Genomic DNA, 17,973 nt, shown 5'->3' on the forward strand with positions numbered 1-17,973 from the left:
GTCCCGGGCGGGGTGGGGGCTCCTTTGAGGGGTCTCCGGAGAAGAGTTGCATTTTCATCATCTGCAGAAGTTCTCAGAGTCATTTATTTGACATAAGCTTGACAGAATCCTAACCTTCTTGGACTTTGTTAAACATCTAAAGCTACACAAGACCGGTGTGGATCTGGATAATTGGCAAAAAAGGTACAGATTACTATATTTCATTCCGGGACTATTTACAGTTAAACAGAATAAATTCAGAAGGTGGGAAATGGAAATCTAGAAAGCTTGGAAGAAGAAGGGAGGAAGAGGTGAAATTTGGACTTTGTAAATTTAAAGGACAGTGCTAAAAGTGGAAAGGAATTGATTGTTTGGTCTACTTGCGGTTTTGAAAAAAGCACCATCGTCACAGACGATGTGACGATGCAGCATATACAATCAACACAGGAAGTACATCAAGCATCGTGAGATCTCTTTACCAGTGAAAATGAGATTTGGTGGCAAGTAAAGCAGGAAGTAGCGGATGAAAAGCCTACTCTAGGACTATAATACCGTTGAGAAACATTGGCAGCCATTGCTTGGAGGTCAAAATTAAAATAATATTTTTAAAGTGTTCGGGACATTAAAAATTGTTGGAATTAATTGAGATGATGACAAGAAGATAAATACTACTGGACATATTGTTTGTAATGGACTTTAGAAGCCTTTAAAAGAAAAAGGGAAAAAAGTTGCAGAGAGAAGCAAAAAGTTGTGACCGCCATTTTGAAGGATTTAAAAATTTTAAAAAATAATATCTTGGCCTGGAAAGCTCTGAAGACAGCAAAATTAGGCTTGTTATAAAAAGCAAGCTCTAATCTTTTGAATCTGATAGTTAAATTTAAAATTGGTGAGATCAAAACTTTCAGTGTTTTTAAATGTCAAAACACAAGCAAACCTGTACAAGGGCTACTTCATTGGAGAACATGGAGGCCAGAATGATGAGAGAGATGATAACTGCATCAAAAAAAGAAATTATTGAAAAGATTAAAAATGATATGGAAGATCTCAGAAAGGAAACCGAGGAAACAGTGCAGGAGGTAGAAGGGAGAATGAAAGTACATGATTCCACCTTGTTGAAGATGCAAGAAAAAGTGACAGTCTATGACTGCAAAGTGATGGAGACTCAGATACGTCTGAGAGGAGTACCTGAAAAGGAAGATGGTGACTTGAAAGAATATATAATAAAAATAATTGCAGAATTTTTAGAGGAAGTTCCTGAAGAGACTAAAAATATGTATGACTATATATATATAGAGTGAACTCACTCTATGCCAAGAAAAATAATTTACTAAGAGATGTTGTCATAAGATACATGACAAAAGAAATGGTGGGAAAGATCATGAATAAAAACTTTGAAAAGACATTGATAGTGGGAGGCAGCAGAGTAAGAATTATGAAGGAGTTGCCAAGGCAAGTGATAAATGATAGAAGAACATATAAAAAACTGACAGAAAAATTACAGGACAATGAAATGAGGTTTAGGTGGATATACCTGAAAGTTTGAGCTTTGAACTTCAGGGGAAAAGAATCACAATTACAAATGCACAGGAACTGCATAGATTTTATGAAGAACATAAAGAATTTGCACCATGATGGATTACAAATTATTGTCTTGGAATGTAAATTGACTAAATTCACCACAAAAAAGAAGGGCAACTTTTCATTGGATTAAAAAGCAAAATTGTAATATAGTTTGTTTACAAGAAGTGCATATTAAACAAAAGGATTACAAATTTTTATGGTATAAACAATTGGGGTTAGAATTTTTTTCATTGGCTGAACAGAAGAAAAGGGGAGTGATTTTTTATATTAAACAAGAATTGGAGCCAAAATTAGTGTTTAAAGATAAAGATGGAAGATTTGTAGCAGTAGAAATAATATTAAATGCAAAAAACCCTGTTGTTATTGGGACTGTATGTGCCTAATGGTGCAAACGATGCTTTTTAAAAAGACATTTATACAACAATTTGATGAACTGACTTATGACCAAGTTTTGATAATGAGAGACTTTAATGGAACAATTAAGAACTCTCTGGATAGCTCTGGGGAGGGGGGGGGGATAATAACAAAGAAGGAAAATTGCCGAAGTCTTTTTTTGAATTGGTCAAACAAAAAAATTTGGAGGACATATGGAGGAAATTTAACCCTGAAGTGCAGGACTATACCTTTTTTTCATAAAACTTTTTCTAGAATTGATACGTTGTGGGGCACTAAAGATTTAGGTCTTATAACAAGAAAAATAGAGATTTTACCTAAAATTGAGGCTGACCATAACCCAATAATGTGGATTACAAAATTGTCTAAGAAGTTGAGAAGATGGAGATTGAATGAGGATTTACTACAGAATAAAGAAATAGTGACATACCTAGAAAATGAAACTAAAACTTTCTTTCAAATGAATGACAAAGATGATATAGAATTTCAGACGGTGTGGGATGCCTATAAACCAGTAATGAGAGGAATATTGATTACCTTGAATAATAAAGATGAGAGCAAACGAAAAACAGTTGTTGGATATTCAAAATGAAATAAAGAAAAAAGATGGGGAGTTGAGAAAAAAGCCATGGAAAAAAGAAAATTATAAGGGAAATTATAATACTACAAATGTAAATGAGACATTTGTTAAATAAAGAATTGGAATGGAATTTGAAAAGACTGCAGCAGAAATCTTTTGAGGGAGCAAATAAACCTGGAAAGTATTTGGCTTGGCAACTGAAGAAAAAGAGAGAAAATAAAATTATTAATAAAGTTGTGGTAGATGGAAGAGAGGTGGTTAGCCAAGAGGGAATAAAAAATACGGGGAGGGACAGTGGCTCAGTGGTAGAGCATCTGCTTGGTAAGCAGAAGGTCCCAGGTTCAATCCCCGGCATCTCCAAAAAAGGGTCCAGGCAAAAAGATGTGAAAAACCTCAGCTTGAGACCCTGGAGAGCCGCTGCCAGTCTGAGTAGACAATACTGACTTTGATGGACCAAGGGTCTGATTCAGTATAAGGCAGCTTCATATGTTCATATGTTCAAAAAGAGAATTTTTTAAGTATTATGGCAAGTTGTTTAAAGGTGTCAAAATAAAGAAAAGATGGATGAGTATCTACAAAAGATAAAAATAGAACCCTTAACAGAAAATATGCAAAAAGTTTTGAATGATCCAATTGAAAAAATAGAAATTGAAGCTGCAATTAATGCAATTAAAAATGGAAAGGCACCTGGGCCGGATGGATATACAGCTAAATATTTTAAAACCTTTAAAGATGAGTTAACACCGAAATTGCAGAAGTTGATGAACATGATAAGAATAAAAGTGAAAATACCAAACACATGGAAGGAAGCTGTTATTTCGTTGATCCCAAAGGAAGATAGAGATGTCACGAATGTAAAAAATTATAGACCAATTTCGCTATTAAATAATGACTATAAAATATATACAAGAATCTTGGCAGAACGGCTTAAACAACATTTGATAAATTTTATAAAGAAAGATCAAGCGGGGTTTCTTCCCAAAAGGCAAATAAGAGACAATACCAGAACTGTTGTAAATACTGTAGAATATTATGAAAGACATCCAGAAAGGAAGTAGCATTATTCTTTGCGGATGCAGAAAAAGCATTTGACATTTTAAATTGGGACTTTATGTTTGCAGTAATGGAGAAAATGGAGTTGGGAGAAAGCTTTATAAGAATGATAAAAGCATTATACACTGAACAACATGCAAGGCTATGTATAAACGCAGACCTTACAGAAGACATGACAATTAGCAAAGGTACAAGACAAGGTTGTCCGCTTTCCCCATTGTTGTTTATAATGACTCTTGAAATATTACTGATGCAGATCCAAGAAGATAAAGAAATAGAAGGATTAAAAATAAAAGGATTTACTTACAAATATAGAACATTTGCAGATGATATAATGTTTATAAATAAAAACCCCATACAAATCACACCTTTGTTGTTAGCCAAAATACAAGAATATGGGAAGTTGGCAGAACTTTGTATTAATAAAGAAAAATCAAAATTTCTATGTAAAATATGCAAATAAATAAGCAACATGAATTACAGAGACTTAAGGGCTGTGAAGTCACCTACAAGGTAAAATATTTGGGTGTGGAGATAACAATGAAGAATATTGATCTTTTAAAAAATAATTATGAGAAGCTATGGCGTAAAATGGATGAAGATATGTTAAAATGGAACAAACTTAATTTGTCATTGCTGGGTAGAATAGCTGCAATTAAAATGAATATTCTACCAAGAATAATTTATTTGTTTCAAACTATTCCCATTGTGAAAGAAAGTAAACAATTTGATAAATGGCGAAGAAAAATTTCAGAATTTGTGTGGGCTGGGAAGAAACCAAGGATCAAAATGAAAATTTTGACAGATGCAAAAGAGGGAGGCGGATTTGAACTACCGAATTTAAAATTATATCAGGAAGCAGTTTGTTTAGTGTGGATAAAAGAATGGATAACGGTGTTAAATAAAAAACTCTTAGTGCTGGAAGGTAACGAAAATAAATTTGGCTGGCACGCGTATTTGTATTATAGAAAAAAGATGTACTTTTTTTCTCTCACCATTATATAAGAAATAATTTGCTAAATACATGGATGAAATACAAGAAATATGGGGATGAGAGAAAACCATTATGGAAAGTGCCAGCTGAAGTAATAAAAATAACAGCTGAGATAAGAAAAGTGGTTGTCATATAATCAATTATTAAAAATACAAAGTGGCAAAATAGAACTGAAAACTGCTGAAGAGTTGAATAATAAATATGATTGGTTCCAAATGCAACAAATAAAGAGTTTGGTGGATAATGATATCAAAACTGAAGGAATAAGAAAAGAACAAACAGAAATTGAAAAAGTTCTGCTTGGAGACAATGAAAAATTAATTTCAAAAATATATAAATTACTTTTAAATGGTCTAGGGAGGATGAAGTAGTGAAATCTCAAATGATTAAATGGACAATTAATGTAAATAAAGAAATACAGATGGAAACTTGGGAACACTTGTGGAAGAATTCTATGAAGCTTTTGACGTGTCATAGTATTAAAGAGAACTGTTTCAAAATGATGTATAGATGGTATACGACTCCTAAAAAATTGGCAAAGATGAACAAGAAGATGCCAGATAGAAGTTGGAAATGTAAAAAACATATGTGGTGGACTTGTGAAAGGGCAAAAAAGTATTGGCAGAAGATTCAGCAAGAAATTTCTAAGATCTTGGGATATTAATTTAAGAAAGTTGCAGAGACTTTTCTGTTGGGATTACAAATGGAAAAATTTCCAAAAGAAGATAGAACTGTAATTTGGTACTTGCTTTCACCTACTAGGAAATTATATGCGCAGTTGTGGAAGCAAGAAAAAATACCAGAGAAATGGGATTGGATTATAAAAGTTATGACATGGAGTGAAATGGACAAATTAACAAGAATATTAAGACTATGATTTAGAAGATTTTAAGACAGAGTGGGAAAAGTTCAGAAGATATGTAGAAAAAGAGTGGAAAATAAAAGGACATTGGACAATTTTTGATAATTATTAAGTTTTAGAAAGAAGAAGAATATAAGTTTTTTGTTTTAATAGTTAAGAGTACCTTTAAATATTAGCATTTTAAGTAAATAACACCGGCGGGGGTCAAGTAACGGGGGGAGGGGTGGGTAGAAAGTAATATATGGGGTAGATAAAAGAAGTTATTAAGATGTAAGAAATAGATTTGTTACCATATGTTACCAATAAAATTGTTTTAACCAAAGAACAACAACAACAAAAAGGACAAAGGTCAGATCAGAAGGAACAGCTCTCCTCCCCGTTTAATACATTTGAAAATGTGTTGGAAATGGGGGGAAGGAGTGAAACTGACCTGAGAATGCTGATGCTAAGCCATTATGTGCTGATGCAATATTCAAGAAGAATCTAGGCTTGACTTTTAGGTAATGGAGTTTTCAAGATGGGAGATGATCACTTCTGAACCACCACCACCACCCACCTTTATGTGAAACTCTTCTCCAGCCCTAATATTTAATGGACCTATGTAGTAGATTTGGCTTCTAGCAAACTGATGGGATATTTTGACTTTGGTGTGTACATTAGAAGTGTCTTTTACAAATGTTTGGTCGTATATTGAATTTATTCCTGAAGTTGTTGCTATAGTGGTTTAGACATAATTATTTTGGCATCTTAATTGATATGTGATCTTAACTGTTGGGCAATCTCTCGTGGGAGGAAATAATCCTGGCCCAGGACTAGAATTCTTTCTCATTGTGGCCATTAACATTTAATGACAGTGAAAGGATCTGTGCACATGAGATCCTTCCCTTGAATTCCTGGTAGTCTGACAGCAACCTGATTTCTTGAAGTTGCTTTTAAAAAAAATTATAATTGTGGTAATGAAAACAACAGAATGGGGACCTACCCAGAAATAATGTTAACATACTTGGGGCACTCACCAGGTATGTGGATAATACGGGTTCGGGTTTTTTAGATAATATGTTTTCATTCTTCAAAAGAGAATGCACAACAAAAAATGAAGCAAAGGGAAGAACTCTTTCACATATGTATGCATGGGTTGGTCTCTGAAGCCATCCTGGGGGCTTTACAGCCACCACGGCAACTCCTCTGCTGCAGCTGCTGTGAGCCTCTGGGTGTAAGTCTGTAGAGCCGTCTCTATGAACAGCTGCTTTAGCCAAGCTCTTTTCAGCTAGGTAGAAGCAGCCGTTCTTGTCAGTGCTTATAGCAACCCATTTACTTTGGCCAGCACGCATCATATTAGCAGAGATGGCTGAGGCAGCAGATATCCTAGTTTTCTAGCTCCATAAACTTGGGAGACCTGCTGCAATCCTGCTTTGTTTGAGCACTCTTCTGGCTCAAGTAAAAGAGCAGGTAATGTGAAGGCAGTCCCCCCAAGCTGGCTTCATGGGACCATCTAAGAAGGACCGCTGCAGGCCTTCTGCACCACTTGCATTTTCCAGGTAGAGCAGAGATGATGCAGCAGTTGTTTCCTGCAGCCAGCTCTGTAGAGTCAGGGAATAGTGACAGCCCCCGCCCCCCCCCCCCTTCTTCTAGCATACGTTGGCTCAACCTAGGTCTGAATCCTGGCTCTTCATTATGGGCGTCAGGAAAAGAACTTATGACCTAGAAGATTCTTTCTCTCAGCCGGCACGTAGTGACAGGGTTGGGAAGCCAGAGAAGCCATAAGAACATAAGAGAAGCCATGTTAGATCAGGCCAATGGCCCATCCAGTCCAACACTCTGTGTCACACAGTGGCAAAATATTTTATACACACACACACACACACTGTGGCTAATAGCCACTGATGGACCTCTGCTCCATATTTTTATCTAACCTCCTCTTGAAGGTGGCTATGCTTGTGGCCGCCACCACCTCCTGTGGCAGTGAATTCCACATGTTAATCACCCTTTGGTGATAAAACGGATTCCTTTTATCCGTTTTAACCTGTCTGCTCAGCAATTTCATCGAATGCCCACGAGTTCTTGTATTGTGAGAAAGGGAGAAAAGTACTTCTTTCTCTACTTTCTCCATCCCATGCATTATCTTGTAAACCTCTATCATGTCACCCCGCAGTCGACGTTTCTCCAAGCTAAAGAGTCCCAAGCGTTTCAACCTTTCTTCATAGGGAAAGTGTTCCAGCCCTTTAATCATTTTAGTTGCCCTTTTCTGGACTTTCTCCAATGCTATAATATCCTTTTTGAGGTGCGGCGACCAGAACTGCACACAGTACTCCAAATGAGACCGCACCATTGATTTATAGAGGGGCATTATGATACTGGCTGATTTGTTTTCAATTCCCTTCCTAATAATTCCCAGCATGGTGTTGGTCTTTTTTATTGCAAACGCACACTGTCTTGACATTTTCAGTGAGTTATCTACCACACCCCAAGATCTCTCTGCCAGTTCACACCCCATCAACTTGTATTTGTAGCTGGGATTCTTGGCCCCAATGTGCATTACTTTGCACTTGGCCACATTGAACCGCATCTGCCACGTTGACGCCCACTCACCCAGCCTCAACAGATCCCTTTGGAGTTCCTTACAATCCTCTCTGGTTCTCACCACCCTGAACAATTTAGTGTCATCCGTAAACTTGGCCACTTCACTGCTCACTCTCAACTTTAAATCATTTATGAACAAGTTAAAGAGCATGGGACCCAGTACCGAGCCCTGCGGCATCCCACTGCTTACCGTCCTCCACTGCGAAGACTGCCCATTTATACTGACTCTCTGCTTCCTATTACTCAGCCAGTTTTTGATCCACAAGAGGACCTGTCCTTTTACTCCATGACTCTCAAGCTTTCTAAAGAGCCTTTGATGAGGAACTTTATCAAAAGCTTTCTGGAAGTCAAGGTAAACAACATCTATCGGGTCTCCTTTGTCCATATGTTTGTTCACCCTCTCAAAGAAATGTAACAGGTTAGTGAGGCAAGATCTTCCCTTACAGAACCCATGCTGAGTCTTCCTCAATAACCCGTGTCCATCAATGTGTCTACTCATTCTGTCCTTGATAATGCTTTCTACCAGCTTTCCCGGTATTGAAGTCAGACTGACTGGCCTGTAATTTCCAGGATCTCCTCTGGAACCTTTTTTAAAGATGGGGGTGACATTAGATGACATTAGATGGACCTTCCAGTCCTCAGGAAGCCAGATAGTATCATCCTCCTGTCCTTGTTTCCTCCATGATTTCTCCTCCCTTCTCCCCCTGCCTTGTATATTTAAAAGCCTGTCAATGATAAAGTTAATATGGAATGAAGCTGAAATTACTCAGTGAATGCTGCAAACATATTTAGTTAAACTTACTACTAACATACCATTATGCCATCTAATGCTTTTGTGTGATATGATGCAGAAAGCAACTGTATCAAAGTGACAAAACTACAATATGATGATGCATTTAGTGGAGAGGAACATTGTACTTATTTAGCAGTACAGAACAAACTACTTGGAGCAAAAATAGAATAACATTTGTGGGAAAGAGTGAAACTTAATGGGGGCTATGTTTGTATTGAAGTTGCTTGTATAAACACTTCCTCTTTGTTTTTCAGAGCCATGGTGTCATGGAAAGGGATTTACTTTGTACTTTCACTGTTCCTGGGAAGTTTTTTTGGAAGTATTTTTATGCTTGGTCCCTTGCTGCCATTGATGTTTGTATCTCCTGCCTGGTATCGCTGGATTACTGACAGAGTTGTTGCTACCTGGCTTACTCTTCCAGTGGTAAGTTTTTTATATGTATAGTTATAAAAGACCTAATTTCTCACATTGCCAAAATATCAGCTTTAGTGTTAGTCTATGCAAATGCACTTGTTACCTACATAATGAAAGTGCCAAAAGAAAAAAATGCCATCATATTAATGGCCAAATAGTATATTTAAAAAAACATGTAGAATAAAAGCCAGTTCAGTCTTATACTCTCAGACACAAAATAGAACTTAGGTTCTGCCTACAGAATCCAACTAATTTCTCAGTGTCTGTCGCAGAGGTTTGTGAAACAATGCAAGCTATCTGAAAACAGACAGCTGTGGCAGGAACAAACCCTGCTGCCACCATAGAAGGCACTTGGGACACTATTTCAGGAGCAAAATCTACTGTATCTTATATGGAGGTGTAGTTGGTGTGTTCCTCTATTGGTCTTCTTGGCATAAAAGCCTGCCACTATTACAGCTAATACACTATTACATCATAAGTGTATTTTGTCATTATATAAATTCAGCATGTGGAATGTCACAGTCTTATTAGATGGTTGGTCATGAGCAGTGATGGGCTGTTACAGTTGCATTTAAGTAATGCAAGCAAGGGTGCATGAGACTCTCAGAGGGTGGAATACTATCTCCACCCTCCCCCACTGTCTTGCCAAACCCAGCATGGAGCCCCAGGCTGTCTCACAGCTTTCTGCAGCTCACCCAAAGCAGCTCCAAGTGAGCCAGCAAAGACCTCCCCCCTCACCACTGCTCTCTATGGCTCGCCTGCAGCAACTCTGAGCAAACCAGCAGAGATTGCTCCCACCACCACCGCTACTTTCTACTACTTGCACAGCTCCAGGCGAGCTTCAGTGAGCAGGGGAGGGAACTCTCTCCTCCTGCCAGCACAGTCTTTGGGGAAGAAATTCTCTTGAATTTTAAAGTCAGATTTTTCTGTAAACCTAGATGATCCTCTGAGTTTGCAGACATATCTGTTTAGCCTCTGTGTGGCCCCGACCCATGGATTTAACTATCTGCAGGTAAGGGTCACATGTGGCTAATAGTATATAGACAAGTGGAGACCCACAAGAAAGTTGTGGGAGTGACTATTTCATTCTCCCCCACTTTTGCTTCCTCCCCTCTCCCCCTTCTCTCACACTCTTTCGCCCTCCTACCCCCCCTTTTTACTCTCTTTCCACCATGCCTGTCACTTGCTATTTCTGCCCCCACCCCACCCAACCATTCTTGCTTTCTTTTTCTGTCTCTCCATCCATCACTCTTTCTCTCTCTTTCTGCCCCCACCCCATCACATTCCTTTTCTGTCCCTATCACTTTCCCAGCCTACCACCTGATTCCACTCCCCACACCACATCAGTACTGCAAACCTGGGGCCTTTTTCAGGTTTGTAGAAAGATTTGTCTTGCTCATTCACAGCTCCAGTAATTGGATTTCAGTATCCAACGATATCTTAAGAACATAAGAGAAGCCATGTTGGATCAGGCCAATGGCCCATCCAGTCCAACACTCTTTGTCACACAGTGGCCAATATGTGTGTGTGTGTGTATATATATATATGTGTGTATATATATAAGGTATAAACACACACACATATATATATATACTGTGGCTAATAGCCACTGATGGACCTCTGCTCCATATTTTTATCCAATCCCCTCTTAAAGCTGGCTATGCTTGTAGCCGCCACCACATCCTATGGCTGTGAATTCCACGTTAATCACTCTTTGGGTGAAGAAGTACTTCCTTTTATCCATTTTAACTGGACTGCTCAGCAATTTCATTGTATTGTGAGAAGGGGAGAAAGGTACTTCTTTCTCTTACTTTCTCCATCCCATGCATAATCTTGTAAACCTCTGTCATGCCACCCCGCAGTTGACGTTTCTCCAAGCTAAAGAGCCCCAAGTATTTTAACCTTTCTTCATAGGGAAAGTGTTCCAAACCTTAAATCATTCTAGTTGCCCTTTTCTGGACTTTTCCAATGCTATAATATCCTTTTTGAGGTGCGGTGACCAGAATTGTACAAAGTATTCCAAATGAGACCGCACCATCGATTTATACAGGGGCATTATGATACTGGCTGATTTGTTTTCAATTCCCTTCCTAATAATTCCCAGCATGGCGTTGGCCTTTTTTTTTGCAATTGCACACTGTCTCGACATTTTCATTGAGTTTCTACCATGATCCCAAGATCTCTCTCTTGGTCAGTTTCTGCCAGTTCACAACCCATCAACTTGTATTTATAGCTGGGATTCTTGGCCCCAATGTGCATTACTTTGCACTTGGCCACATTGAACCTCATCTGCCAGGTTGACGCCCACTCACCCAGCCTCAACAGATCCCTTTGGAGTGCCTCACAATCCTCTCTGGTTCTCACCACCCTGAACAATTTAGTGTCATCTGCAAACTTAGCCACTTCTCTGCTTACTCCCAACTCCAGATCATTAAGAAACAAGTTAAAGAGCATGGGACCCAATACTGAGCCCTGCGGCACCCCACTGCTTACCGTCCCCCACTGCGAAGACTGCCTATTTAGGCTCACTCTCTGCTTCCTATTAATTAGCCAGTTTTTGATCCACAAGAGGACCTGTCCTTTTAACTCCATGACTCTCGAGCTTACTAAGGAGCCTTTGATTAGGAACTTTATCAAAAGCTTTCTGGAAGTCAAGGTAAACAACATTTATTGGGTCTTCTTTGTCCACATGTTTGTTCACCCCCTCAAAGAATTGTAACAGGTTAGTGAGGCAAGATCTTCCCTTACAGAACCCATGCTGATGAACCCGTGTTCATCAATGTGCCTACTCATTCTGTCCTTGATAATGGTTTCTACCAACTTTCCCGGTATTGAAGTCAGACTAACTGGCCTGCAATTTCCCGGATCTCCTCTGGAACCCTTTTTAAAGATGGGGGTGACATTTGCTACCACCTCAGGAACGGAGGCAGATTTCAATGCAAGATTACATATTTTTGTCAGGAGATCCACAAGTTCAACTTTGAGTTCTTTTGAAACTCTTGGATGTATGCCATCCGGACCTGGTGACTTATTAGTTTTTAATTCGTCTATCAGTTGTAGGACCTCCTCTCTTGTCACCTCAATGTGACTCAGATCTTTCAACACCCTTTCCAAAATAAGTGGTTCTGGAGCGGGCGAACACTTCTCATCTTCCACAGTGAAGACTGAGGCAAAAACCGGAGAGCCGGTTTGGTGTGGAGAGCCGGTTTGGTGTAGTGGTTAAGTGTGCGGACTCTTATCTGGGAGAACCGGGTTTGATTCCCCACTCCTCCACTTGCACCTGCTGGAATGGCCTTGGGTCAGCCATAGCTCTGGCAGAGGTTGTCCTTGAAAGGGCAGCTGCTGTGAGAGCCCTCTCCAGCCCCACCCACCTCACAGGGTGACTGTTGTGGGGGAGGAAGGTAAAGGAGATTGTGAGCCGCTCTGAGACTCTTCGGAGTGGAGGGCGGGATATAAATCCAATATCTTCTTCTTCTTCTTCTTCTAAAATGCATTCAGCTTCTCAGCCATTTCCCTATCCTCCTTCAGTAATCCTTTGACCCCTTGGTCATCCAAGGGCCCCACTGCCTCCCTGGCTGGTTTTCTGCTTCTAATATATTTGAAGAAATTGTTATTGTTGGTCTTTATGTTTTTTTGCAATATGCTCCTCATAGTCCCTTTTTGCTAGCCTGATCACAATCTTGCATTTGATTTGCCACAGCCTGTGTTCCCTTTATTAATCTCACTTGGACTAGATTTCCACCGCTTAAAGGAGTCCTTCTTACCTTTTACAGCTTCCATTACTTTGTTAACCATGCAGGCCTTTTCTTAAACCTGTTTGTGCCTTTCCTAACTTGTGGTATATATTTTATCTGAGTTACTAGGATTGTAGTTTTAAATAACCTCCAAGCTTCCCCAAGGGTTTTGACTGTATTTACCTTTCCTTTCAGTTTCTTCTTCACATGCCTCCTCATCTCAGAGAATTTCCCCCTTTTAAAGTTAAACGTGGTTGTGCTAGTCTTTTGGGGCAACTACCTATTTATACAAATGGTGAAATCAATAACGTTATGGTCACTGCTCTCAAGCAGTGCAATCACTTTGCTATTAGAATGTAAGAAGAATAACATATTTACTCATTCAGGAAACTTGGTGAATTTTGATTTGACATCAAGTTCAGATGTGTTCTTTCCTGTTTGTTGTTGTTCAGTTGCACAGTCGAGTCCGACTCTTTGCAACCCCATGGACAAAGTCACGCCAGGCCCTCCTGTCTTCCACCATCCTCCAAAGTCTGCTCAAATTTGTGTTTGTTACATCTGTAACGCTGTCCAGCCATCTCATCTTTTGCTGTCCCCTTCTTCTTTTGCCTTCTGTCTTTCCCAGCATCAGGTTCTTCTCCAGTGAGTGCTCCCTTTTTGTTTGGTGGCCAAAGTATTTGAACTTCAGCTTCAGCATCTGACCTTCCAGGGAACAGTCTGGGTTGATTTCCCTTAGGACTGATTGATTTGATTTTCTTGCAGTCCAAGGGACTCTCAAGAGTCTTCTCAAGCACCACACCTCAAAAGCATCTATTCTTCTGCGCTCAGCCTTCCTTATGGTCCAGCTCTCACAGCCATACATTACTACTAGGAATACCATCGCTTTGACTATACGGACTTTTGTTGACAGGATGATGTCTCTACTTTTTATTATACTGCCCAGGTTCGCCATAGCTGTCCTCCCAAGCAGCAAACGTCTTTTAATTTCATGGCTACAGTCACCATCTGCAGTGATCTTAGATACCAGAAATGTGAAGTCTATCACTACTTCCATGTCTTCCCCTTCTATTTGCCACGGTGTGATGGGGCCGGATGCCATGATCTTAGTTTTTTTGATGTTGAGTTTCAAGCCTACTTTTGTGCTCTTTTCTTTCACTCTCAACAAGAGGTTCTTTAGGTCCTCCTCACTTTCTGCCATTTGAGTGCTATTATCTGCATATCTGTGGTTGTTGATTTTTTTCCTGGCAATCTTAATTCAAGCTTATGTTTCATCCAGGCCAGCATTCCGCATGATGTACTCTGCATATAAATTAAATAAGGAGGGTGACAATAAACATCCTTGTTGAACTCCTTTTCCTATTCTAAAGCAATCAATTTTTTCATATCCCATTTTGAGCGTTGCTTCTTAACCCTTATACAGGTTTCTCAGGAGACATGTGTGGTGGGCTGGTACTCCCATCTCTTTAAGGACTTGCCACAGTTTGTTGTGATCTACACAATCAAAGGCTTTAGCGTAGTCAATGAAACAGAAATAGACATTTTTCTGATACTCCCATGCATTCTCCATAATAGATCGAATGTTGGCAATTTGATCTCTAGTTCCTCTAACTCTCCGAAACCCAGCTTGAACTTCTGGTAGTTCCCGATCTACATACTGTTGAAGTTTAGCTTGTAGGATCTTTAACATGATCTTGCTGGCATGTGAAATGATGCAATGGTGCGATAGTTTATACATTCTTTGGCAGTACCCTTCTTTGGGATTGGAATATAAACTGACCTTTTCCAATTCTGTGGCCACTGTTGCGTTTTCCAAATTTGTTGACATAATGAGTGCATCACTTTAACAGCATCATCTTTTAGGACTTTAGTTCAACTGGGATACCATCATCTTCATTCGCTTTGTTGTTAGTAATGCTTTCTAAGGCCCATTTGACTTCACACTCCCAGATGTCTGGCTCAAGGTCAGCGATTTCACTGTTTTGGTTGTCAAGGACATTAAGATCCTTCTTGTAGAATTCTTCTGTGTATTCTTGCCACCTCTTCCTGATCTCGTCTGCTTCTGTTTGGTCCCTACCATTTTTGTCCTTTATCATGGCCATCTTTGCACGAAACGTACTCTTGATTTCTCCAGTTTTCTTGAAGAGATCTCTTGTCCTTCCCATCCTATTATTTTCCTCTGTTGCTTTGAATTGTTCCTTCAGGAAGGCCTCCTTATCTCTCCTTGCTGTTCTCTGAAAATCTGCATTAAGTTGGATGAATCTTTCCTTTTCACCTTTGCCTTTCACTTTCCTTCTTTCCTCAGCTGTTTGTAAAGCCTCATCAGACAGCCACTTTGCGTTCTTGCATTTCTTTTTCTTTGGGATGGTGTTGATTGCTGCCTTCTGTACAATGTCATGAACCTCCATCCATAGTACTTCAGGCACTCTGTCTATCAACTCTAGTTTCTTAAACCTATTCTTCACCTCCATTGTATATTCATAAGGGATGTGATCAAGGTCAAACCTGAATGGCCTAATAGCTTCCCCAGTTTTCTTCAGTTTAAGCCTGAATTTTGCAATGCTCCAGGTCTTGTTTTTGCTGACTGTAAGGAGTTTCTCCCTCTTTGACTGCAGAGTATATAGTCAATCTGATTTCTGTGTTGCCCATCAGGTGATGTCCATGTGTAGAGTCGCCTTTTAGGTTGTTGGAAGAGGGTGTTCGCTATGACCAGTTTGTTCTCTTGACAAAACTCTTATTAGCTTTTGCCCAGCTTCATTTTGTTCTCCAAGGCCAAACTTTTCAGTTGTTCCAGTTACCTTTTGACTTCCTACTTTGGCATTCCAGTCCCCTATGATGAGGAGGACATCTTTTTTTGGTGTTAATTCTAGAAGGTGTTGTAGATCTTCATAGAACTGGTCCACTTCAGCCTCTTCTGCATCAGTGGTTGGGACATAGACTTGGATTACTGTGATACTGAATGGTTTGCCTTTCTTCTGCATCAGTGGTTGGGGCATAGACTTGGATTACTGTGATATTGAATGGTTTGCCTGTGATATTGAGTGGTTCTTTCCTGTAGCCATCCAAAAAAAGATTGCGATATTTCTAAAACTATATCATTTGGCTAAAATGGAGTGGTAAAGGTATTCATGCTGTTGCCCTGATATTTTTCATTAAGCATAAAATACGATTGCTACTTTGTTAAAGCATTTGACTAAAACATTTTAAAAAATCATGTCCACATCTGCACTGGGTGTGCTTGTTAGATTGAGAAGTGCTTGTGCATTCAAGTGGCTGAATACCTGAAGTACACATGTAGTGGAGGAGCAAGTGATTTCCCAATTTGATTTATAGTGTAAATACATCTTTTAATTTCAAACATTGAATTACCTTAAATTCAAACTGTGACTGGTTGCTGGACAAAGATTCATAATGACTGATTTACTGAACAAATGTGGTTGGTAGATTTGACCCCCTCCTTTCTCATAGCACTTGCAGGTCTGACAACTAGTGAACACCATTTTTTTTTTTGTGGGGGGAGATCTTCAAGAGAAAAACATAACCCCAGTATTGTACCACAAACTTCCTACAGAATCTTGCTTCTCTACTTCTGGAACAGTAATGTTAAGCAATGTTGTATGTTATGCAGTGGGGATGTACTTCCTAATCAGTCTTGGGGATCTGCCTACCTGCATGAACATGGTCTGTTCATAATATTGTTCTTGCTGTGTATGCATTGTCTCAATAGCATGCAGTATGTACCAGCAGTTACCATTTTATAATGGGGGGGGGTTCCATTAAAATCAGTAGGCTTGTGTTCAGCCTGGACAGCTTTAAAATATTATGCCAGATATTTTTGAGCCTGTAAGTTTCCCCCTTACCCTTCAAGTGCCACATGTTGGAAGGGGACTGAATGATATCAGCATGGTGTTTGCACCTGGAGGTGGTACCAGGAGAATAGAGAACTCTGGATGAACACAGATTGAAGCCTAAGTTACATGTATGGAGAAAAACCGAAGCGGAAACACTTTCTTGGCATGTAAGTGAGAAAAGTGCAGATTGGGCTACATGGCTAAAGGAGACTGAATGGGGAGATGAACAAAACATGTAGGAATGGGAAGGGGTGTTTAGTGAGGGGAAGGAAGCAGAGGATCCAACTGGGATAATTGTGGGGAAGGGTGAATTGAGATGAAGAAATCTAATAGGGAACTGAATCTGTAAAGAACGTCTTTTCAATATTTGCAGAGCAGGTGAGGGGCTTTGTTGGGTGGAGCTGAGGGAACAGAGGGAATAGTTGTGTGGTTTGAGGTATTTGTAAACCCCACTGCTCCATTTTTGGAGGCATCAGCTGCCTTTGTGCATTGTTAGTTGCAAGCAGCGTTTTAATGTGCTTGACTCTTCTTGTTCCTGATATTTAGTTAGTACATCTGAACAGAGAAACATAGCTTGCTCTACTTTTGTAATGCTTCATGCTTGATTGATAACATGCCAGTATTGCAGTTAGCTGAGTCATCCATTAATACTTCATACTTTTCGTATTTTTCTTTTCACAGAGGTAAATGACATCTCAGTTTATTGGATGAGGCATAGAGGCTGTCTTGAATGCTCTTGCCTCTTGTTTTAACACTGTGTTGTATTGCTACATATTACAGTTTATTTTGGCTTGGAAGCATTCACTTTTTCTATCAGAATAGCTCAGAGATGAAAATATCCTTCTAGGTTTTCTGTATTTGTGTATTTCATTCCATCAGAACTGGTTGTCACTGGCTATCAGTGTTGACATTGTGTTAATTCTCTCATTTGACTGTTTAATTTTACCCATCATATTTGTATTCTTTCTCTGGGGCACTCAGGATGACATAGGTGGCCTTGACTCATTTCTTCTTTATAACAGACGTTATGGAGCAAGAATGCAACTTGCCCTAAGCTACCTAGTAGGCTCTTGATTATCTTGATTATCAGAGAAAGGCTTAAAGAGATTGCACCTGAATAAGCCTTCCCATGAAGATTCTTCCAGAGAATGAGTACTAGTAC

At 39.4% G+C, this 17,973-nt stretch overlaps 1 protein-coding gene across 4 annotated transcripts in view; it reads left to right on the forward strand.

Annotated features, from left to right (window-relative positions):
- LCLAT1 (lysocardiolipin acyltransferase 1) overlaps positions 1 to 17,973 on the forward strand; it is a 196,827-nt gene that overhangs the window by 55,066 nt on the left and 123,788 nt on the right. For all 4 annotated transcript variants that reach the window (XM_060245445.1, XM_060245454.1, XM_060245436.1 and 1 more), the window contains one exon: positions 9,070 to 9,238. In XM_060245445.1, coding sequence (XP_060101428.1) covers positions 9,074 to 9,238 — 165 coding nt within the window. In that variant the 5' untranslated portion in view covers positions 9,070 to 9,073. The remainder of the gene's footprint in view (positions 1 to 9,069; positions 9,239 to 17,973) is intronic.

The sequence above is a fragment of the Heteronotia binoei genome, chromosome 1 (genome assembly GCF_032191835.1).
Source record: "Heteronotia binoei isolate CCM8104 ecotype False Entrance Well chromosome 1, APGP_CSIRO_Hbin_v1, whole genome shotgun sequence".
Classification (NCBI taxonomy): domain Eukaryota; kingdom Metazoa; phylum Chordata; class Lepidosauria; order Squamata; family Gekkonidae; genus Heteronotia; species Heteronotia binoei.